At 54.3% G+C, this 24177-nt stretch overlaps 1 protein-coding gene across 2 annotated transcripts in view; it reads right to left on the minus strand.

Annotated features, from left to right (window-relative positions):
• DOCK1 (dedicator of cytokinesis 1) overlaps positions 1-24177 on the minus strand; it is a 290957-nt gene that overhangs the window by 225044 nt on the left and 41736 nt on the right. Inside the window, exons 4-13 of one of the 2 annotated variants that reach the window (XM_081104750.1) lie at positions 24014-24069; positions 21753-21849; positions 18940-19088; positions 15793-15928; positions 14721-14878; positions 13097-13178; positions 12535-12670; positions 8881-8953; positions 5065-5144; positions 2244-2369 (exon numbers count right to left, since the gene is read on the minus strand). In XM_081104750.1, coding sequence (XP_080960876.1) covers positions 2244-2369; positions 5065-5144; positions 8881-8953; positions 12535-12670; positions 13097-13178; positions 14721-14878; positions 15793-15928; positions 18940-19088; positions 21753-21849; positions 24014-24069 — 1093 coding nt within the window. Of the gene's footprint in view, positions 1-2243; positions 2370-5064; positions 5208-8880; positions 8954-12534; positions 12671-13096; positions 13179-14720; positions 14879-15792; positions 15929-18939; positions 19089-21752; positions 21850-24013; positions 24070-24177 lie in introns of both variants that reach the window. The other variant, XM_081104749.1, reaches the window with a different exon arrangement.

The following is a 24177-nucleotide window of genomic DNA, read 5'->3' on the forward strand; positions in this document are numbered from 1 at the left end:
CCCGGGCCTGTGCCCTGACCAGGAATCGAACCGTGACCTCCTGGTTCATAGGTCAATGCTCAACCACTGAGGCCAGGGATGTCTTATTTTATTTTTATTGAAATACAGTTGACATTCAATACAGACCTGTGCATTTTAAAGTGAGATGGGACATAAATTGTGCAAAAAAAAAAAAAAAAGCAACTAATGAGCTCAAGGCATCCCTCGCACTGAGCACAGAGGAAGCTGATAGGGGCCCGACCGGGAGAACTTAGCGAAGCTTCGTTAGCAGCGTGATGTGGGGGAAGCATCGCATCCGGGACTGCTCCTCGCTGTCCGGCGGCCACACCCAGGGTGCCCCGCCCTGTCCCGCGGGGGACACGGGAACAGCTTCGTCCGGAGTAGCAACAGCCCGCTCTGGGCCAAGGACAAGGATCCCTTAAGAAGCCTCCTTGTTTTCCGTGTTGTTGTTGTTTTCTGCTCTATTCTGCATTTCATGGATCCAAGGAGGAAATTAAGCTTTCATTTCGACGTCGTTATGATACGAATCCCAGTGGTCGCTAGGGCAGCCGCAGCAGCTGCTGGGGACGGAGGCAGCGCACCAGGGCCCTGACCCCGAGCGGCGTTGGGAATGACGGGGCACAGGGCAGGGATGGAGGCACGGCTGCGGGCCCAGGACCTGCCACCAGTGAGCGGTGTGACGTGGGACGGTCACCTAGCCTCCCACCCACTCAGCCCCCACTGCTGACTGTCGTCCGTAAGGCAGGGTGGGCTGCGGGGTCCCTCCGCCTGAAAGGTCTATCGAGGCACAAAACAACCCCGAAGGGGGCCCGCGGCCCACAGAGGCCCCGCCAGCCAGAGGACCACCGCGGCTGGGAGGTGGGTAAACGCCAAGTCCCCTCTCCCGCTGGCCCGGAGACGCCCGCTGCGGGGCCCCCAGAGGAAGACCCACAGCAGGGCGCGCCCAGGAGGCTGCGGCTCCTGCCTCCGGCTCCAGGGCGTCCTCGGAGGGAGGGAGGCCGTGGGAGGAGGCTGGGGGCCTTGCAGAGAGGCTGGCTGCGGTGCCTCTGGCCCTGAGCTGATCCCTGCGGATCCTCGGGCTTTGGCGTTGCTGCTCCTTATCCTGGCAGCTCAGAGGCCAACCGGTCCGACAGGCGGGGACTGTTATTCTCATTCTTCAGATGAGGAGACCGCAGCTGAGAGGGGTCAGCACGTGCCCGGGGCCCAGCGCCAGGGAGGAGCGGGGTGGGACTGGAGCCGGTGCCTGACCAGGTCCTGCCCGTCAGCGCTGGGGGCGCTGGGGACACTGGCAAGGAGGCAGTGACCACAACCTCCCCCGGGGCTGTCACACAGCCGGAACCTGACAGGCAGTGTTCACTACACTGAGCTCCCTCCACTCGGCCCACCATCCGGATGACTTAGCGCTGTTACAGCATCAGAAACCAGGGGAGCCCTGGCCACCCTGTGAACCCACAAAACCATCAGAAAGGATCGCCTCAGTCCTAGAGGGACCCACTGAGCCTGGGACAGTCACAAGCATCGTCACCAACCCACGAGCCTGGCAGTGCCTGCCACACAGCTCCCCGCAGACCACGCTGACCTCCTGCACCCGTGACCGCGTGTGACCCCACCTGACGCACAAGCGTCCCGCCGGGGCCGCGGCAGCAAGGGCAGGTGCTCGGCCAAGGCCGTGCCCGCAGAGCCGTGGCACCTCCCCAGCTGCTGACAGAAGGCTCGGGCTCTCGGGCTGGGATGGTGGCAGAGGCTTATTTCACCCTCTAGTCCATCCGTGGGCAAACTACGGCCCGCGGCCCATTTGAAATGAATAAAACTAAAAAAAAAAAAGACCGTACCCTTTTATGTAATGATGTTTACTTTGAATTTATATTAGTTCACACAAACACTCCATCCATGCTTTTGTTCCGGCCCTCCAGTCCAGTTTAAGAACCCATTGTGGCCCTCGAGTCAAAAAGTTTGCCCACCCCTGCTCTAGTCCCTGTTCCGGCACCCTGAGCAGTCGCTCCCGGCACCCTCCCAGGTCGCTGTAACCAAGGGAAGCCGCCGCCCTCGGCCTGGCCCGCAGCACCTGCCTGCAGAAATGACGAAAAACCACGCAGGGGTCACTACCACACACACCTGCCCCCTGCTTGCCGGAGCTCCCACGGGCGCCTGTCCACGTGGCGCTCAGCGGCCAGCTCTGTGACGTCCCCAAACGCCAGCTACCTCCACACCAGGTCAGCAACGCGGGAGGAGGCGGCTCTTACCGGGCATGATGATCTCGGGGAACCCCGTCTTCCGAGCCACGGCCGTGGTCCTGTCCACTAAGTGAGGAAACTCCTTCCTGATCTGATGGACGTCCCCAGGGAGCAACTTCAGAGTGACCCACAGGCCTAGGGAGACAACAGGCGCATCCGTTACGTTTTATCTCGTCCGCGTCTAAAAGGCATCACAAAACCAGCTTAAGGAACGAGCAGCTCCTAGTTCACGGCCTAAGGCTGTAAGAGAAAAGGTCGTGTATGAGGGAGGAGGGGAGGAGAGGGGCCAGGAGGAGGCGGCCGGCCCGGGCATCACCTGCGTCGGGTTGGCTGGGTTACACATCCCGCTCAGCCGGGGCCGCCAGACAGGCGTGCACGCGGGCAGCCCTGAGCGCCAGCTCTGCCCAGGACCAGAGGCTTCTGAGCTCACATGCACTGAAGGTAAACCAGGAGTTAGCATTTTGGGGGGATGGCTGAAAGGCTTTCGCTTCTCATTCTCCCAAGGGGGACAACAGAGGAGAACCTGGGAGGTGAATTCTCAGCTTCGCGAACCCAAAGTTCCAAACTGCTGAGCAGCACCCGAGCTCCGCAGAAGGCGGGCGGCAGAGCGCTGGGCTGAGGACCACCACCAGGCCGGCCCCATGGAACAGGGCAGGACCCACGGGACAGGGCCGGCCCCACAGGACAGGGCCAGCCCCACCAGACAGGGCAGGACCCACAGGACAGGGCCAGCCCCACAGGACAGGGCAGGACCCACAGGACAGGGCAGGACCCACCGGACAGGGCCAGCCCCACAAGACAGGGCCAGCCCCGCTCTTCACTCTTCCTGTGACTGAATAGTACAAGCTCATCAAGACGGAGGACTCTAGGAGCAGGAGAGCCGAGGGCAGCCAGGGTCCTGGGCCCAAGCTGACAGTGGCTCCAGAGATACAGCTGCCATTGGACCTCCCCATGGTTTGTAAAGGGCTCTGAGAAGATAACTCGGGTTAGCTAGACACGGCTCTGTCTGCCATTGGTGATGGTGGTAGTGATGATGGGGATGATGTTGGAGATGATGGGGAGGAGGGAGAGGAGGGGGATGGTGATGATGATGGTGGCTCAGTGGTTGAGCCTGCACCCATGAACCAGGTGGTCATGGTTCGATTCCCAGTCAAAGCACATGGCTGGGGTGCAGGCTCAATCCCCAGTAGGGGGTCTGCGGGAGGCAGCCAACCGATGATGTTTCTCTGTCACCAATGTTTCTATCTTTCTCTCCCTCTCTCTTCCTCTCCCTCTAATACAAACATATTTTTAAAAAAATACAGGTGCCAGGGCCCACCCCAGAGACTGACTTTAAAAAAAGAAAGAAAAGGCTCTGTCTAGAGAGGCTGCATTTCATGACGTTGAGGTTGGGGTTTTTGCTTCAGGGATGGTTGCCAGGGAGGCGGTAGTTCACAGCCAAGGTCCCTCGACTGCAGAGGGTGGGCTCCTCGGACTCAGTGCACCCTCCCTGAGAGCAATGGGAAGGGAACCAAGGGGACTGTTCCTTACACGCTACCGACACAGCTCACTGGACGATGCATCGGGGTTGCTCCCTGAGCGCCAGGAGCTCACGGGAAGACTCCCTCGAATCAGGGGCTGAGAAGTGGACTTCCCCAGGTGCGAGAAGCAGCCTCAGGCAGGAGGGCTCTGACGCGCCTTCCCCTCGGCTGGGCAGGGCCTGGGTAAACAGTTGTTTTCCGGGGCCTCCCGGCCGCCGAGTGCCAGCTGTCACCAGCCGAGGTGACTGATTCATTGCCTCTGCCAACAGAAGGGCAGCTGCTGGGGAGCTTGTCAGTGTGGGATTAAAAATGATGAGTGTTAGACGGGCCGCGGGAAGGAGAAATCCCTCCATCACAAAACTGAAGGGGAAGGAGGGCAAAACGAGCCCACGATCTCGGGGGGCGGGAGGGGGCGTCTCAGAAAACAAAGTGGCAGCGATTAGGCCGACACCGGCAAGGAACGCTGCGACAGGAGCACATGCGGAGGTGGGTATGTCGAGCATCTCATGTTTCTCTAAACACCAAGTGAAATAACAGCCGGAGACGGTTACTGGATGCTCCTGTGAGGCCATTCAAGTGCTTTTCAAAATGATTAGGATGAAAGGAGGGCTGGATAAGACTGGGGAAGGCAAACAGATGAGTCGCTTCTAGTCTCAGCAACTCTGATTTCCAAAGGCTTAATTGTTTCCCACTCTGTCGAACCCTCACATCGAGGAAGTTGGCTCTTAGCAGAGCTTACAAGGGTGATCACCAAGAAAACCTTCATAATGCTGTACACCAGGCAAACGACTACAGACATTATCCCTGGCTGCCAACATCACCATGATCAACATCGTCATCACCATCATCAACATCGTCATCACCATCATCATCACCACCATCACCATCACCTTCCTCTCCATCACCATCAACACTATCCTCATCGTCTTCCTCATCACCATCATCACCACCATCATCATTACCATCACCACCATCATCATCTCCATCATCATCTCCATCACTACCACCAACATCACCATCACCACCATCCTCTTCTTCCTCCTTGTCACCATCACCACCATCATCACCACCATCACTATCATCACCATTCTCCACCTCCTCCTCCCCCTCACCATCACCACCATCATCATTACCACCCTCTTCCTCCTCATCATCACCACCATCATAATTGTCATCATCTTCCTCATTGTATTTATTATCATCATCATCACCATCGTCATGATCATCATCAAACTAAAATGCAAACCACACGGCACTGTCCAAACTCAAGCCAGTGGACGTTTACAGAAACAAAACAACAGAATACGTACCTTGGCCCTTGTGGTTGACTTCTTTGGCAGCAATGACTTTGTTTATAACAGTCTGAAGGAAGTCATTCTCCCCTGCCACCCTGGGTGAAAAACGGGATGACATGTTCAGCGGCTTGTGTCGAATGGCGTCGTCCAACGCGAGCCTGGAGGGCACGGGACGACCAAGACCACAGGAGACAAAGGGGCACAGAGACCCAGAGGTCACGATAACAAGGGAACACAAGAGATCATCGTCACCGAGTGCGAGAGAGTCATCGTGAGTCAACGCACGACAAAGGACAGGATAGGTGACAAGAGAGACAGGGGAGAGCATTGATCAGGAAAATGCCAAACCACACGAAAAAAGTACAGCAAACGAGGTCAACCCTATCCCCGGGAAACAAGCGGGCACCAGACCACACCCCCTTCTCCTAAGCAGTAAAAGGGGAGCTAATCGGAAAGTACGCAGTTGAGTGGCATTTAATCCCAAGGAAATTTATGGACATTCCTTCCATTTCAATCATTCTGAAGCCTAGCGTAGGGCAATGGGCAGGTGGTTTGAAGGGAAAAAGCAAAATCAAGATTCTTTAAAAAGGATCCCTGCCACCTCATTTCTGAGGAAGCTGGGGTGGTAGCCACTTGGGTGGCGCTCCAAAGGGCCGTGTACCCCATGGGAAAAGAATGGCACAGTCTTGGAGACTCCAACGACCATCCCTGGAACGTGAAATCGTGGCGCAATTATGAATGTGAGCCCTGGCCGGTTGGACCAAAAGGTCGGGGGTTCCATCCCCGGTCAAGGGCACATACCTTGACTGTGGGTTTGATCCCCGGCCCTGGTCAAGGTGTGTGTGATGTCTCTCTCTCATGCACATCAATGTTTCCCTCTCTCTCCCTTCCCCCTCCTCCCTCTCTTCTATTCTCTCTCGAAATCGATGGGAAAAATATCCTCAGGTGAAGATAAAATAATAATAAGTATGAATGGGCCCATCAATGTTTTCAGGGCTCATGAATGAGGACCCGTTCATAGATGTGAGCAGAGAAAGGCGGTGTGGCACAGCCGGACACTACGCAACAAGCGAGGAAATCCGTCGTGTGCACAATGTTTAACCTCATTTCTAGAACCCAGGGCGCGTGCTATTCATCACTGAGCCCCATTGCTCAGAAGAGCTGAGGACTGTTTACACTGGCTCCCCCGGTGACCAGACAGACAGCGAGAGAGAGAGAGAGAGAGAGAGAGAGAGAGAGAGAGAGAGAGGGACTGCGCTTCCCTTCCCTAAACTCACCCTGCAACATCATACATCAGTTCTAATGGAGCAAAAACACGGTGTCATTAGCATGCATTTCCCAAAGAGCGGGATTCATCGCTTATTTTGCACGTAAAAGCGTGCTGCGGTGTGTTCCTAACGCTGCAAATATCCATCTGTATGTGATCAGCCTGCCTTTGGTGGAGCAAGGAGTTTCAAGTCACAGGAAGAGCTCACCTGTAATAACACTCTGTAAAGTGGATGTCTCGCTACAAGGCAGAAAAGGATGGTGGCACTTCACTGTCCTGAGTAGCTCGTAACGCGTCCCAGTGAAACTGAGATCAGTGCGTCTACAACTAAGAATCGAGTCCCGTAGCTTTCCAGCAGGGAACCCATGTTTTGTTTGGTTTTCTTTGACTTTTCCCAGAAGTCGCGGGCAGGCAGTGGGCGATTCCCACTGAACGCTACCGCTGGGCCTCCAGACACGCCCAGGTCTCGTATACACACCAGCATTAAAGAGAACTGGGCAGCCGGCCGGTGTGGCTCTGTGGGTGAGCATCGACCACGAACCAGGAGCTCACCGGTTCCATTCCTGGTCAGGGCTCATGCTGGGTTGCGGGCTCCATCCCCAGTAGGGGGCATGCAGGAGGCAGCCGGTCAATGTTTCTCACTATCCTTCTCTCTCTCTAGATATCAATAAAGACCTATTTTTAAAAAATAAAGTAAAAGAGAACTGGGCTGCACTCTTCCCACGGGCGAAGGAAGCAGCTTAATATCATCATCTTATAAAGGTGTGTCTTGTATTTTACCTCCATAGCTGCCCGTGTTCAAAAATGGCATCCCCCCTGTGCACGGAGGAATCTTCCAGATTGTGCAAGGGCTCCTCTGTAACTAGATGCACTGGGTGTGATTGCAGAGTAGCTCCGCCCCATAGAACAGGTTCTCCACCTTCCTAATGCCGCGACCCTTTAATACAGTTCCTCATGTTGTGATGACCCCCAATTTCATTGTTACAAATTGAACATAATTAAAGCATAGTGATTAATCACAAAAACAATATGTAATTATATACGTGTTTTCCGATGGTCCTAGGCAACCCCTGGGAAAGGGTCGTTCAACCCCCAAAGGGGTCGCGACCCACAGGTTGAGAACCGCTGCCATAGACTATTCCGCAATGACGGACATGTCCCATATCTTTGCTGACTCATGGGAGCCACAGCCCTATGGACACGTTAGCACTGGACACGCTAAAAGGGATGCGTGTGACTGAGGAGCTCAATATCTAATTGCATTTCCTTTCCATTCACTGAAATAGCCCACATGGCTGGTGGCTGCTGGACTGGACAGAAAAATAGAAGCCACATCGGACCTCGGCCTCCTGTGGGGAGATTCATAGAGGGGAACCGTCCTCCAAGCCAGCACTGCAGGGTTTCCTGCTCTTCTGTCGAAAAGACTGCAGAGCTGTCTGCTGAGCCAGGCTTCTGGACGCTGTCTGACCAGATCACCTGCCTACAGAGCTTGTCCTTCCACTCTCAGTTAGAAGCCGGGGTCAGTCCTGGGCTGAGTGGGCTGGTCTGTCGGGCAAGGGTTGCTGGTGCCAACGGAGGTGCACCCCACATCTGCTGCCCACCCCACCCAGGCCCGGGACAGGCCTCCTGCAGCCACCCACCTGCCTGCAAACCCCCGCAGCCAGCACCTGGAGACAGTGTGCAACTTCTACAATAAAACCTGTCTGGGTCTGAGGCCACTAACGCCAAACCAGAAAAGAGAAGAGACAGAACCGGGGCAGGCCCTGTGCCGGGCCTTCCTTGTCATCTATTCTTCCGAGAGTGCACCCCCGGGGCAGCTGTCTGACACGTGGCCTCGCCCATTCCAGTTCCTCCTCCTCTCTGGGCCCCGTCTGAAGGGCAGGGTTGCCCGCAGAGTGGCGGCTCCCCATTCCCTGGACACCCTCTTGCGTTATCTCCAGGGAAATGACACCAGGCCTTTCAGCCTTTTCTACGGGATCTGCCTTCACATCGGAGCATCGATCGAACGAGTCTCCTCCGGGTGCCTCTCTACAGACATCTGTCCGAACCAGACAAATCCTTCAAAGTGGGTGCGGATCCAGGCCGCTGAGCAACAACCGAGACAGGAGCGCCCGTGGCCTGAGCACGGGCGTGGGGGAGTCATTCCTCGCTCTAGGAAAGCATCCATCATCCTCTGGTTTGGTCTGCTGTTTTAGGAACAGCAGCCTCCTGTGAGGAATCTGAAAGCACTGTATTTGGAGAATGTGAATCGCTACGAGAATAAATCAATTACATAAAGAAACATCCACGCTCGGAGGGAATCGAAATTCTGCGTGTCCTGCGTGATAAGGCGATTCCGGGATCACATGGAAAGTATTCTACCTGCAGGACCAACCTCGAACCCAGGGTTCTCTTCTGGCTACAAAATTCCATGTGCTACCGCAGTGACTACACGGACTCTTCGTTATTTCCAAAGAACCCATCCCTGCGTGTGCTGAACGGACCGACTTAACCATGGAGATCACTGTCACCAGCACACGCTGCTCTAGGGCACCCGCTGAGCATGCTGAGGGCTCCATACTTACGGCTGGAAGGGGATGAAATGCTGTTTATCCTCGTCGTCCACTTTTCCATTTATTATATCTGTTACATCCATCACTGGGGACAAGAACAGAACAGAGATTGTTTTGCTGACATGCCATCATCAGAGAAAAACAAACAAACAAAGGCACACCAGAGTGCCTGCTGACACACGGCGGGCTGAGCCGCGTGGTGCATGTTTCCTACAGTCGGGTCACTCGCCTTCCCGTTTGAAAGATGAATTACAGTCTCTGAAAACGCTGGCCAAGGGGGGGCGGCTCCAAGGACAGAGCTCCACGTAATCAATCCCTTTGCCTGGCATCCGACGGGCCCCCTAGCGGGGCACCTCCCAGGAGGACTTTGTGGGTTAGAATGTTCTAGAAAAGCGAGCACCTAAGCCCTGGCATGGGTAGTGGAGGACCTGAACTGGGACGGTGACTCCCCGAGCCCACCTTCCCGCCTGTGGCTGTCGCAGCAGGTCGTGGGGAAATACAGCTGGTACGTTGGGATCTTTATAGTCTGGCGAGGTGGCAAATACGTTCAATTGTGTGTGTGCGGAGGGATCTGCGATGGAAAGGTTCGTAGAGGGGAGAGGCCACAGGGGAGAAGTGGGGCTCAGGGAGAGTCTGCGGGGAAAGGAGGCTTTGACCTTTGTCTTTATAAAAAATGTAAATTAAATGCACAGATTGTACTCTAGTTCAATGAGTTTTGAAAAATGCACACATCCATGGAAACGCCATGCCAATCAAAACATAAATCGTTTCATCCCACACACAAGTCCACATGTGGAGGCTGGGAAGATCCCACTGTTATCCACAGGAAGAGAAAGCTGCCCGGCCAGTGGGCTCGATGTTGGAGTGTCCGCCCCGGCACCAAAGGGTCATGGGTTCCATTCCTGGTTATGGGCATGTACCTGGGTTGCAGGTTCGATCCCTGCCCTGGTCAGGGTGTGTGCAGAAGGCAACCAATCAATGTGTCTCTCTTACATCGATGTTTCTTTCTCTCTCTCTCTCTCTCTCTCTCTCTCTCTCTCTCTCCTCTCTCTCTCTCTCTCTCTCCCCTCTCTCCCTCTTCCCTCCCCCTACTTCCACTCTCTCTAAAAAAATCAATGGGAAAATTATCCTTGGGTGAGGATTAACATAAAAATAAACAAGGAAGGGAAAGCAGCAGCCTGGCTGGGACGGCACTGGGCTTGGAGGAGTCGGAGCTCTCACAGGAAGGCAGCACCGTCCTGGTGCCTGAAGCCGCAGCATTCACAGCAGCGGTGCGGGAGGCCCACGTACACACACTGTCGGTGACTTCCCTGGTCACTTCCGGGAAGCCCAATGCATCAGAGGGAAGAATAAAATATCTCCTTAAAACTACCCGAGGTGGGAAAGAGAAATAGGGATCCTGAAAATTACAGGTGCTTCAACCATAATATGGGATTACCCATAAGAGGTGCGACAGGTTCTGAAAAACAGAGGTGCAATGTCCGTGCACGTGTTCAGGAGGTGAGGAATGGAAGCCTGACAGAATTCCTGAATCCGCGCTCGGGGACCTCGCAAAAGGCCGCCGTACCCTCAACATTTCACTCACCACGGAGTCCAGTGCAGACCCCACGCCAGAGCTGACCCCACCCCAGAGCTGACCACACGCCAGAGCTGACCCCACGCCAGAGCTGACCACACACCAGAGCTGACCCCACACCAGAGCTGACCACACCCCAGAGCTGACCCCACGCCAGAGCTGACCACACCCCAGAGCTGACCCCACACCAGAGCTGACCCCACACCAGAGCTGACCCCACCCCAGAACTGACCCCACACCAGAGCTGACCCCACCCCAGAACTGACCCCACACCAGAGCTGACCCCACCCCAGAACTGACCCCACACCAGAGCTGAGCACACACCAGAGCTGACTCCACCCCAGAGCTGACCCCACCCCAGAGCTGACCCCACACCAGAGCTGAGCCCACACGAGAGCTGACCCCACCCCAGAGCTGACCCCACACCAGAGCTGACCCCACACCAGAGCTGACCCCACGCCAGAGCTGACCCCACACCAGAGCTGACCCCACGCCAGAGCTGACCCCACGCCAGAGCTGACCCCACGCCAGAGCTGACCCCACGCCAGAGCTGACCCCACGCCAGAGCTGACCCCACGCCAGAGCTGACCACACACCAGAGCTGACCCCACACCAGAGCTGACCACACACCAGAGCTGACCCCACGCCAGAGCTGACCCCACGCCAGAGCTGAGCACACACCAGAGCTGACTCCACCCCAGAGCTGACCCCACCCCAGAGCTGACCCCACACCAGAGCCAGCCGGAAGTAAACAGGGGCATGTGCTGCCTCAACGCATGTTACCGAATCTTGGGAAGGAGTAAATCATTTACTTAAATGGCTGGATATGTTTTTCCAGAAAAATCCAGGCAGAGCACAGAGGGCTTCCAGGGCAGTGAAAACTGGGTCTGATACTTAAGTGGGGGGTACAAGTCATTAGACATTTATCAAAACCCACAGGACGGGCAACAGCAAGGGGAGCCCTGCTGTAAACGTGGCTCTGGGTGGCGAGGGCGCGGCCATGGGGTTCATCCGTGGCAGCAGACGTTTACGTGGGTGGGGGGCTGTGGGTGGTGGGGAGGCGCTGCCTGTGGGAGGAGGGAGGAGGCGGAAACATTCTGAAATCTCTGTACTTTCTGCTGAACTTTGCTATGAACCTAAAACTGTTCTGGAAACGAAGCCTGCTTAGAAGGGGTTAAAAACAAAACGACAAAACGAAGCTGGGCCCGAGCTTCCTGGCAGCGCAGGCAAGGAAGGCCTCCCTGCTGTCCCCGTGAGAAACCCGGCCACGTGTCCGGGAGAAAGAACTCCACCACCCCGGTCGGTGTGGTTCAGTGGATAGTGCGCCAGACTGAGGTTCGATTCTGGTCAAGGGCACATGCCCGGGTTGTGGGCTCAATCCCCACAAGGGAGCGTGCAGGAGGCAGCCAATAAGATTCTCTCTCATCATTGATGTTTTTATCTCTCTCTCCCTCTCCCTTCCTCCCTGAAATCAATGAAAATACAAAAAAAAGAAAAAGTGAAAGAACCCTCCCCACGGACACATCGCAGGAATCCCAAGACGCACAGAAAGCACGAGGACAGACAGAGGGCTGGGTGGGGCACTGCCCGGCCACCCTCCTCTGCAAACAGTGAGAAATGAGTGACAGCCAAAGAGGCGACTCGGCAGAGCTGGGCCACGGACAGCTCTGCTCAGCAGGGGCAGCCGGGCTCTCCCTCCTCCTGGGCGGCCACCGAACAAGACGGAGCCCAGCACAGACATGGAGGCGGAGCCTGTGTCCCCCTGGCTGCTGGCCACTCGCTGCCAATTCACTCCTAAGCCAATCCATGGCCAGGTCCAGCAGGCCTGACAACCTCCAAGGCCAGGCTGCCCTCCAGGCTGAGCATGAGGGCCAAGGTGCCCCTAGGAGAGGGGGCCACTTTGAAACCAAGCACCTGATTGGCACGCGCCCCTCGGGTGGCACCCTGCGCAGCCCCTGGCCGTGAAACCACCGGGGAGAGAACCGACGGGTTATTTTCTCTCCCACAGAAGAGCTGACCGATGCAGCAGCAGCTCCCCTCGGGGTCAGTGTGATGACCTTGAGACCACAAGGACAAGGAGACACGGTTACCGGCCACGCCGAAGGGCCGCCGCAGGCCCGAGGTCAGCTTCCGCGTGTTGTTGTCCCTCAGCTCCATGCGGCCCACGCGGACGATCTGACAGACGAAGCTGATTTTCTCCCTCTTCAGGTCTTTGCTGCCGAGGTCCTAGGAACATGATTTCCATACGTTATCCGGAGCCCCGTCCCTCAATGCGGGTTCCACTGGGACAGAGCGGGAAGAGGCATCGAGACGCATTCCTGGGCAGCTTTTAGCATTTCAGTAAGTAGCTCAGGACAGCAAGTAGCTCAGGGCCAGAAAGGAGCTGGGGAACTATAGTCGTCAGCGTCGGGGGAACCTGCGTCTGCGCGGGAGAGATGGGTGCTGGTAACGCCGGCGGTCTTTGCTCGGGGGACGCTACGGGAAGCTAGGGCCCCAGAGGACTTCCGGGAAGGGGTCACTATGATGACTTGACCATGCATGACGGGCATACCAAGACCCATGTGCCCACGTGGGGAGAGGTCAGAGCGGGGGTCATTAAACACAGTCATTAGAACGCTGAGTGACTCTACCAGCATCGCCGGACGCACTTACGGTGAAAACAGCCCGCAGGTTATGTAATCTGTCTATGTCTTTAGGCAATCCTGAACTTGACCAGCGAACCAGGTAGTTTTCACTGGAAAGAGGAAGAGAGAAAAGCAAATTAATTTTTCCATCGATAACAGGGCGCTCAGTGCTCAGCCACACTGGCTTATGGCTAACACCACGGAGGTTCACAGAGCAGACCACCACGGGCATTGAGCAGTGTCAACGCCAAGCACCGCGGCCGCTCTGCTAACGGAGGAGAGGAGCGACTGCCCGCACGGGGGCATCTGAGATCCGCCCGAACGCAACCCCGGGCGTGTTCAACCCCGGGCGTCTAGGGTTATAGTCACAAAGGAACTGTCTGGAAATGGCATTTCAGCATTTACTGCTTCTCAAGCATGTTTGTCATGGAGAATGACTACAGTCTAAAATTTACCATTCAACCGGCCACTGTGGCTCAGAGGTTGAGTGTCGACCTATGACCCAAGAGGTCCAATTCGCAGTCAGGGCACATGCCCAGGCTCCACCATCAGTAGGGGGCATACAGGAGGCAGCCCATCGGCGTCGCTTTCTCTCTCATGGAGGTTTCTCTCTCTCTATCCCTCTCCCTTCCTCTCTTTCTAACATCAATAAAAACGTATTTTTTTAAATAAATAAAATTTCCCACTCACTCATTTACGGTAGGAAATAAGCACGGCGTTATTTCAGAGCCTGACAAGCCAGGTATGACGGGGCCTCTGTCCGGAGACACAAAGCCCGTATGTGACGTGAGCGTGAAATCCACTCACGTGGCCTGTTTCCAGGTGCACACTCACTTCTTAAATTCTGAGTAACGCGCGTGAAGATACTGGAGTTTTACACACACACCACACACACACGCTTCACACATAACTCAAACCATCCTTCTTTCCATCTGGACAAAGAGAAGGTCGTACTGAGGGACAAAAGCAAGGGAGTGGGAGAGAGAGGACCACACCAGCACGGACAGCGTGCCAGACGGGTTTACTGTGTTTCACTGCATAGCGATTAACTGGGAGGCTCCACGGGGCAGGCCCCCGTCTGGACACGGCCCACAGCGACAGTCACAGAGAAGGGAAGTTCAAACAAGGAGATGAAGAGGAGCGTGAGAGTGGGGGAGCCGGGTCTATCGCCCCCAGGAACAGAGGAAAGTGCTACTTCCATCTTCAGTCGCTGGGCCCCTGAAACTTCGTAAGACGGAAGCTCTCCAATGTAAAGGACCCATGAAGCCCGACTAGTGTGGCTCAGTGGTTGAGCATCGACCGATGAACCAGGAGGTCGGGGTTTGATTCCCGGTCAGGGCACAGGCCCGGGTTGTGGGCTCGATCCCCAGTAGGGGCCTGCAGGAGGCAGCTGATCAATGGTTCTCTCTCATCATGGATCAACAATGGTTCTCTCTCTGAAATCAATAAAGATATATCAGAAAAAAAAGTACCCGTGTACAGAAGGCTGACCCTGGCCCAGAGCCTGGGCTGCTGCCACCACACTGTCCCGGGAGAGCAGAGGGGTCAGCCGCTTGGGGGGAGTGTGGCCCGTGGGGCCCCGAGGGCTCTTTGCAGGAGTAAGACATTGGGACGGCTCGGGGCTGCTGTCCCAGCATCAGGATGGCACCGACCTGATGAACTTGGACTCCACGGGGTCATAGAGGGACATGAGCACCTCGGCATCCTCTCCGATTTTGCACACCACGTTTTTGAGGTTGACGAACAAGGCCAGGGAGGGGGTGGCGGCGAACTTCGCCTGCCGGCTGAGGTCCATGTTCTGCTTCTGGGACTGGAAGTGGAAGCAATGTGGAAAGGCGACATTAGCAACACTCTTCGCCAGCCCTTGCCCTTTTATTCATCTCCCACAGAACAGAAAGCCAGGCGAAACCCGCCAGCACACGGGCACAGTCACTTCCTTGTCCCTGAGTTCTCAGAACCGGCACGCAGCCAGCGGAACGTAACAGCACCCCAGGTGGCAGCCACAGCCATCGGGGCGCAGACGGAGTACTTTCCTCAGAGACCCGCAATCACTTCACGGACCCCGAAAACCTACTCTCTACACAGGATGCCTCGAAAGGCCACGGAAGATGAGGAAGATCACTAAGACATGTGTTCCTGCCCCCATCGGGCTTAAAATGTCACCCCGACACATGGCCAAGAAGCTGTGCAGAATCAAGTGTCGTTTCCCAGGAGGTGAGAACAAGTGTCATTGGAATCCTGCCTCCCACCCGGCTGGCGTGGCTCAGTGGTTGAGCGCCAACCAATGAACCAAGAGGTCCCCGGTTCAATTCCCAACCAGGGCACATGCCCGGGTTGCGGGCTCGATCCACGGGAGGAGGCGTGCCAGAGGCAGCCGATCGATGTCTCTCTCTCATTGATGTTTCTCTCTCTCCCTCTCCTTTCCTCTCTCTCTAAAATCAACAAAAACATATTTTTAAATAATAAATAAAAAATAAATATAAAAAGGCCCTGCCTGCTAACACCCTGCACAAAGAGGGATGGAATCCTTCCAGGCCAGCAGCACCGCGCCTGGCAGCAGGCCCCACTCCGTTCACCACCGTGTGGAGCACGCTGTGGGCTGTGCTGCGCGGGTCCTTTCCAGTGCGCAGCCTGGCTTGGCTGGTGCTGGACTTGTGAGAGCTGAAGCTGCTACTGGGAGCAGCGCCCAGAGGTGAATGGCGGACTGCGGAGCGCTGCGCGCACCTTTTCTTCCTGTAACCTTTCCTCCACTTGTTTGGACGCCACTTCATGAGCTCTGAAGAGGCTGATGGTGCTGGTTAGTTCCGGATCCAAGATGTTCCCATCCTCGTCTCTCACCACCAAGTCCAAATCGAGAATTCTGGAACAACAAGAACTCAGAACTTCAGGCGCAACGACCAAGGGCTTTGACTTCTCCTAACACACCTTCAGGCCAAGTAGCTGAGCAGAGAAAAACACCATCGAAAGTTGGGGTCACCCACAAATATTCAGGAAACGTAATTCTGCAAGGTCACTTCCCCGGGAATCCAAAAAATAAATCAATAACAAAAACTTCCATTGTCTTACGGTGAGAAATGTCACAGATCTATCCGCCCAAGTGACAAGTGCATTATTAGTTGCTATATGAACAGTATCAATGGCTGAACGCACCCACACGCTGTAACTGTTCCCACCGCACAGCGTCCTTCTACTTCGAGTCAGTTCTAATCCCTACGCTAGCCCATCAGAGGATCCGCAAGGAACAGGTTCCGTGTTTCAACGCCAAACAGATGGAAGTTATCCACGACAGCAGCAAGCACCTTTCTGGCCAGACGGTGAAATACAGTAGCCGACGGAAACCGTGAGCAGCGTCTGGCCGATAAAGCTATCCATCCACAGCTACATGTTTTTTTTGGCAACATTCTCTCCCTTTTCCCAAATCCAGCAAACTGGTTTGGTGATTTTTTTTTTTTTAACCAGCATTTCTATTTAAGGAACAAAGGTGAGTATATAAAGAAAGGGCTGTGCCACGGTGGTACGAAAGCATGAGGATTTAGACCAGTGGTTCTCGACCTTCCTAATACCATGACCCTTTAATACAGTGCATGTTGTGGTGACTCCCAATTTGTTACAAATTGAACATCATTAAAGCATAGTGATTAACCACAAAAACAATATGTAATTACATATGTGTTTTCCGATGGTCTGAGGCGACCCCTGGGAAAGGGTCGTCCGACCCCCAAAGGGGTCGCGACCCACAGGTTGAGAACCGCTGCTCTAGACCATCGATGACTGACACTTTGCCTTTGAGACTTCCTGCCTGCCATTCACAGGTCTATAGAAGCAGAAAACTGTCATACGTTTTTAACCACAGAACCTAGGAAAGTCTGTTTAAAGAAAGACAATTTCCACTAGAGAATGCCTTTCATGGGCACAAGGTGAAGAGGAACGTGGACGTGGCAATAAAGACTCCTTCCCGACACACTGACCCCCGGCTTCTTTCCCTGAGGGCCGCCAGCGCCCGCTGTGATGGGAGTAAGACCACGCGTCAGGCGCGTTTAGAGTTCACCGTTTGGACAGCAACCACAGAAATCTAACTTTTTCCTTTTAATATCAATGAAGCAAACTCACTGATGGTGAAGCAGGACCCATGGCGGCCTGTCAGGGGCACGAGGGCACACAGGCTTTTAAGCAAAGAGTCCCTGTCCCGCGTGGACACAGCCTCGGTCCCTGCAATGACTACGGCACCCCGAGAGGAACAGAAAGACGATTTCCTCAGCAGCCATGTCAGCTCTCGTTAGTTGTCTTTGCAAATTCTACTGCTGCCCCCGCCCTGCAAGGGCCCCTGGACAGTTAGTGCTGTGTGGGCGGGGTCGCTTCGAGGTGGGTGGAGTTATGCTAATGAGTTGGGGAGGGGATCCACTGGGGTGTGGGCGGAGCTGCTAAGCTCCTGGGTTTAGGCCTGGCCAGAAGGTCCAGGCTGACAAAGCCCCCCACACAGAACCAGCATCCTGCGGAACGGACCGATGCAGGTGCCGACCTGCTGTGCACATCCATTCTGCCACCGACGCCTCACCACCTCCTGCCAAGGCAGATGGCCAGACCCACTTCCCAAAGGAGGGCACTTCAACTCAGAGAGCCACCTGGAGGAGCCCAGAGCCTGGATTCTGAGCCAGGACCCTCTCCTGGCGGCACCCACGCTCCTCCCAGAATGCCACGTGCCGCCACAGGGAGTGGCCTGCCAACCATTCTTTGTGGCTCTCTCAGCAACCATTGCTCAGAGGCTCCGAATCACTAGCAAGGAGCATCTTAGCCGAACAAGAGAATCCAGCCGTGGGCAAACTATGGCCCGCGGGCCGCGGCTGTTCTATCCGCCCGCGGAGCCGAAAGAGCGGAGGGTTCTCTTGCTCTCCCCTCCGCTCCTTCACCAGCAGCAGCGTTAACATGGCAACGTCGGGAAACACGGCCGCAGCTCCTTCTTCTGAGTCCAGTTTAAGAACCCATTGTGGCCCTCGAGTCAAAAAGTTTGCCCACCCCTGATTCTAGCCCGTCAGAGACGAACACGCTGGACGCCGAAGCTCCACTCAGGAAAGGGGGCTGAGACCGCCCAAGACATCATATGCGAAGCCGTGTGTGCGTCCGGTACATGCATTTTCCTAGAAAGAGGGTCCTTGACTTTAATCAAATGGCCTTTGTCAAATGTTTCCCGGAAACCGCTTTAACATCAATGCTGCAACACTGTGATTCTATTTTATATCGTTTTTTCCCTGAAGAAGGACCTAGAGAGCTATGTGCAGCGCCCTGGGCTAGAGAGAAATGACGGCGCGCACTCGAGTTCCTCGGGCAAAACACTGTCTTCCCACCGACTGTGCTTCCCATCAAAGGAGTAAATCCCCGTTGGAAACACCTCCTTTCTTAACTGCGTTGTCCCCGCATCAGGTACTCTGGCAGCTTCCCGCAGCCAAACTAGGCAGGGGGTCTCTGGACGTAACTTGGAAACACAATGCTCTCGTGGAAAATAACATCAAAGCTCCACAGTGTGGGTTTTCCAGGCAGATGGCCATGAAGTGGGTTTCACGTGACAATGTCAAAGATCCTGTCTCTAGAACCCATGGTGGTTGGGGGGGGGGGGGGGGGGAATCACCAGGCCAAGGGCAGGCCCCTCACCCCGCTTCCTGAAGAGAACAGCAGGTTCTACTGCGACTCGGAAAACCCCTGGTGTTCGAGATGCAACAGAAAACGCTCCTCCCTTTAAACATGAAAACCACGCCACTGCCTGGCCGTGGGAAGTTTGACTTAACGATAAAAGGGGGGTTTAGTCTCCTCCAGGCTTCGGTCGACGTTATCGCACCGGGTCGCTTAAGCATGAAATCACCTCCCAGGTGAACACACCTGTTGCCATAGTCGATCTTGGCAGTGACCTTCTTCTTCAGCTCCTTGAGCTCGTCCTGGGGCAGTGTCCCGGAGAGGATCTGCGACCGCCACTCGATGAGGTCGTAGATCATGTGCCGCACGCTGCGGAACATCTCCCTGTTGTCTTGCTGCACGGAGGGGGCAGAGAAGCCAAGGTCAGCGCTCTGGCATAACCCAGCACTGGGGGGGGGGGGGAGGGGGGGGCGTGTTTTCCAAATACACGTGCAGTGAATGCCTTATAGGACAGAATGTAACTTATGTCCAATTAAAAGGCATTTTAGCCCAGCCGGCATGGCTCAGTGGTTGAACGTCACCTATGAACCAGGAGGTCAGGGTTCAATTCCAGTCAGGACACAGGCCTGGGTTGTGGGCTTGATCCCCAATGGGGGCGTGCAGGAGGCAGCCCATCAGTGATGATCTCTCATTATTGATGTTTCTCTCTCTCCCTTCCTCTCTTTGAAATCAATAAAAATATATTTAAAAATTTAAAAAAAAAAGATGTTTTATGGAATGTGGTTCCTACCAGACACTAAAAGATGAAAAGAATAAAAAAGTAATGCATGACCCTCAACATCGTGTCTGCATTGCACACGAGGCACCTCTGAATCAGCAGGCCGACCAGAGCCGGGTGTGCCCCGAGAGCCTCAGAGCCAGCCCACTGGATAACGCCCCGCGGGGCAACCACGGACCCCTTCGGAGTCAGTCCGAGCCTACAGCTCCCGCCTGCCCGGACTGGCATCCCTGCGCAGCGCCCCAGAGCACCGAAGTCCTGCCGACACACAGGCGGGAGGCTCCTGCAAGAAGCAGGATCTCAGTCGACGAGCCAAAAGGGAAACGCAAGGAAGGTGCAGGATCCACTCGTCCTCTCACCGTCCACCCATCTCCAGGGCGGGACGGTATAGACAGTTTTGCACCTGCGAGAGGTCAACTGGCCAAGGAAACTAGGGACCGTCCAAAGGGAAATAGCCCCGTGGTTCTTCCTGTGAAAAGAAATCTAGGGGACGCCTGAGTCGGTAAAATTCTAACCTACGATCCCTATAAAAGATTTAAATGTGATCATCGCTGCCTGTTAAAGTAGCGTCTCCTCCACATCCCTGAATCTCTCGTCCACTATTTCCAGTATGTCACCTCCTTTCAACGAATTCCTAAGACCCCCACCTCCATCATCATATAACACACTAACATCCCATGAACTCTCTTTATGGTATGATCCTGATGTTCATTTATTAAATGAAAACCAAATGGTCAAAATTAATGGTTTACTGAAAAATTGTTTTTGTTCCCCTCTTATTAATTCTCCCGGCCCATTTTTCTAAAGCCTTAGCAAATAGCTAACATCCTTAATATTTTGCTAAATTGTCTACAACACAGTAATGCAAAAAGTAGTCACAAAAAATAAAAATAAAAATAGCATAATAATACTAATGGCTTTGTACAAATCCCACAATGTAGGTCCATAAAAGGCAAATATAAATTCTTTAAAAGGAGACCAAAGGAGCCATTGCAATGCCTGCTTCAGGGCAATATGGCTAAAACCTTGTCCACTGCCCAGCCCACGTGGCTCAGTGGATGAGCATCGACCTATGAACTGGGAGGTCACTGTTCGATTCCTGGTCAGGGCACAGGCCCTGGTTGCAGGCTCCATCCCCAGTAAGGGACGTGCAGGAGGCAGCTGATCAATGTTGATGTTTCTCTCTCATAGATGTTTCTATCTCTCTCCCTCTCCCTTCCTCTCCGAAATCAATAAAAATATTTTTTAAAAATAAATAAATCACATAAAACCGTGTCCACTAACACGAGGCAGCATCCACTCCTGTTTGTTTTGCTGCATTATTTTGTTTAAAATTTGCTAAGTCAAATGTGAAACAGCAACGACAAAATTGCTCCGATTTACACAAAACATTCGTCGCTAACTGGACGTGGTGAGGTCTGGGAGAACATGTGATGAACAATTACGGCAACTGCTCATTACTGTGCGTGTGCAGGAAGCGGCTGCAAAATTAAAACCAAGGAGCCCGCCTGGGCGCAGCTGCGGGGTCTCAGGAAGCGTCCAGATCCCCAGACCCGGGGACTGCCGGCCCTGCACAGCCCAGCTCCCAGCTCTGAGCTGACGGCATTAGCATATGAGAAGAAAGCAGCAGCTGGAATAGAAATAAGGGCTAACAAAAGGTAATCTTTGCAAATATGAATTTTTGTGCCCTGAGGGAATAGGAAATGGAAGATGCCATGGCCCCAACCTCTCTGCATTAATAAGACTTTTTCCACAACCAGCAGAAACGGACAAAGAAGCCAGTATGGAAACGATCCCCACCTCTAACAGTCATACTTAAATCCACACGGCTACTAGTTTCCTCCAATGGTAACAGCCAAGTGGCCCCCCCCAAAAAAATAGTAATCATCTCTTACCAAATCCCTAAGTGAGCACCTATTGCAGTTTAAACGCAGGTTTTTGTCTTCGAGAACAAAATATAAACATTGAGGGTCCGTCACAAGGACTGCCCAGTCCTTCTTATAAAGCAAAGCAGCCTGTCCCTCTTCCAACACAAGGTAGCTGAGACCAGCTGCACCCCAACACAGAGCAGGTCAAAGGGCGCATGACCCCCCAAGGCTGAGCAGAATCCAAGCCATGCTGCTGTCTTTGCCTTTTCTGCCTATCGCCCGGTCCCAGGTCTGCTTTTGAGGTTCCGAGGGGGGGTGGGGGGGGAGGGAAGGGTGGGCACACATCGATGGGGACAGAAAAGGCCCAGAGAGACCGCTGTCACTCTTTCAGCTGCGATGCCACGGGCTCTCACCACGTAGAGCTGCCGCCAGATGGTGGACCACTCCCGTAGCGTCGTGGTGACCTCCTGAATGAGCGGCAGGTCGCCGGGGATGACCGTTTCATCTTGCCTGGGGAGAGAGGCGGAGAGGCAGCTAAGTTCACGGCTCCGTAATCCCTGCGAGTGGAAACCCGTAAATTCCAAACCCAGGCCATAGACCAAATCAGCAAACAGAGAGAAGATGCACACAGGGCTGGAGCCACACGTAAGACAACATGAGTCTCTAAGAGCGGCAGGTGGTGTTTGGACAAAGCTGGTCTGTTACCCGCTGTGCAAGCCACCCACCTCCAACGTCAAGCCCAGGCCAAGCAGGAGGGTGATACCCGCAAAAGCCTTCCGGGCATCAAGGTCTGGGAGGCGGAAGGTACCTTCATCACCTGTACCCATCTATCTCAGACGTGCCCCAAATTACAACCAACCCGTGCGGCATTGAAACGCAGGCTCGGAATAGGATGGCTTCTACATTTCCACGGAGCATAAAACTCATTATGTGATAACGCCGGAGCGGTTACCCGTGGCGAACTCTGAGCCAAGTCACTGCTTTCAAATGGCCACAGGCATTCCACCTGACCCCAGCTCTGATGAACCCCTTCCCCTTTCTCTCCACCCAACAGGTTAACCCTCACTTGTCCTTAACCCGTGATCTAGGTGAGTGAGCACTGGTGTTTTGTTTTGCCTTGTTTTGTTTGGGGTTATTTTGTTAGTCCTCACCCAAGGATTTTTTTTCTGTTGATTTTTAGAGAGAGTGGCAGGGAAGAAGGGAGGAGGAGAAAGAGAAAGAGAGGGAGAAAGCTGGATGAGAGAGACACAGCGATCGGTTGCCTCCTGTGTATGCCCAACCAGGACCAGGAGAAGGGAAGGCGAAGGAGGAAGGAGGAGGAAGGAGGAGGAAGGAGGAGGAAGGAGGAGGAAGGAGATCACCCGTGCAGTCTGAAGGCAGGAGGCTCTGGGCCGGGAGGGAAGGGAAAGGCAGGTGGGTTTGGGAGGGAGCAGTGGAGGGGAGACCGGCCGGTAGCAGCATGGAGAACAGTGACAGGCGGCGGGAAGCAGCGGCAGGGACCCTGTTTCTAAGCTGCCAGTTTCCCCCAGTTCTCCATCCACCTTCCACCAGCCCCAGGCACAGGACCAGGGTGTCTCTGTCCCTCTGTGCCCGTCTCTCTGTCGGGCAGGGTGCGACTCTATTTGCTGAGAGCTAAAATAATCTCTTGTTCACTTTACTATTATGCCTCATAATTATAGTTTCCATGTATTTGCTTGTATTCATCAAAATATTTTTTAAAAAATTAATCACCTACGATCTGACTGCTACCCTGTTGCCTATGGAGACGGATGGAAAACACAAATGGCGTCCCTTATTCAGTCATTTCCACAAGGGGGTGAAAGTCCCACCGCCTGCCTTCTTCATCGCCCCTTTAATTTATTTACTTTCAATCCTGCATGCAAAGCATCTTGTCTGCATAAAAGAAGACCGCACTCCGGCCATCACGTACATGCCTCTCAGTGGCTTTCTCCGCTTTAATGGACCTCGGGAGCTGAGCTGGTGCCCTCCACGCGGGGGGAGTGCGGGGCTTGGAGAGGCAATTTTGCAATCAGCCAGAGAGGCGTCATTATGCGGCAATCATCTGATTAGTAATTTGATAACCTACATGTGTGACTGAGAGTGAAGATGTAGCTGAGACAAACAAGGAAAACATCTGAATGTCCCTCTCTCCCCCCGGGCGCACCTGGCTCATCATTTCTCACTCCTGCCTCCTGGGTTCCCCTGTTGCAATGCCCTTGTAATGGCCTTGTACATCCCTGGGATGACCTCTAAGAAGCATACGTCACAGCCGGACAAACTGTACATGTTACATGTCCCAGTTTAACAACTGGTTGTTCCCCCGAAACTCCACGTGTACCAAAAACTGCAGAGTCTTCCGGAAATGCCTGCCGAGCCGGGGGGCCACGCGGCCTCTGCCTGGTGAGGCAGCTCCCCGAGGAAGCAGAGGGCACTAGGATGCTCTCCGAAGTCGACAGCAGGTTCAAGGACAGTGACTGCAGGTGAGGGGCTGACTACAGACTCTTCAAAGGCTCACAACCATGTTGCACACAACCCCAAGTCCCCCTTCCTCCCCCCAAACTCCTCTCACCCACGGCCAGGCACACCCACTGCCCAAGCCCCTCGAGGACCCTGCACGGGAAGGGCAGCAGGCCGAATGCTGCCTCCTTCGTGGAAACATCAAGCCCAGACTCACCCTTTTCCTTCAACGATTGCTTCTTTAAGGTGAATATATGAGGCAGGAAATATACCCTTTGGGGAGGAAAAAAAAGACAGTTTTTAGTATCAATATGATTACTGACTGTCAATCAAACAACTGTCCCCAGAAAAGGTGGGGGCGATTGGGTCTCCATTAATTCT

Source organism: Myotis nattereri (assembly GCF_964212035.1).
Source record: "Myotis nattereri genome assembly, chromosome: 13".
Classification (NCBI taxonomy): domain Eukaryota; kingdom Metazoa; phylum Chordata; class Mammalia; order Chiroptera; family Vespertilionidae; genus Myotis; species Myotis nattereri.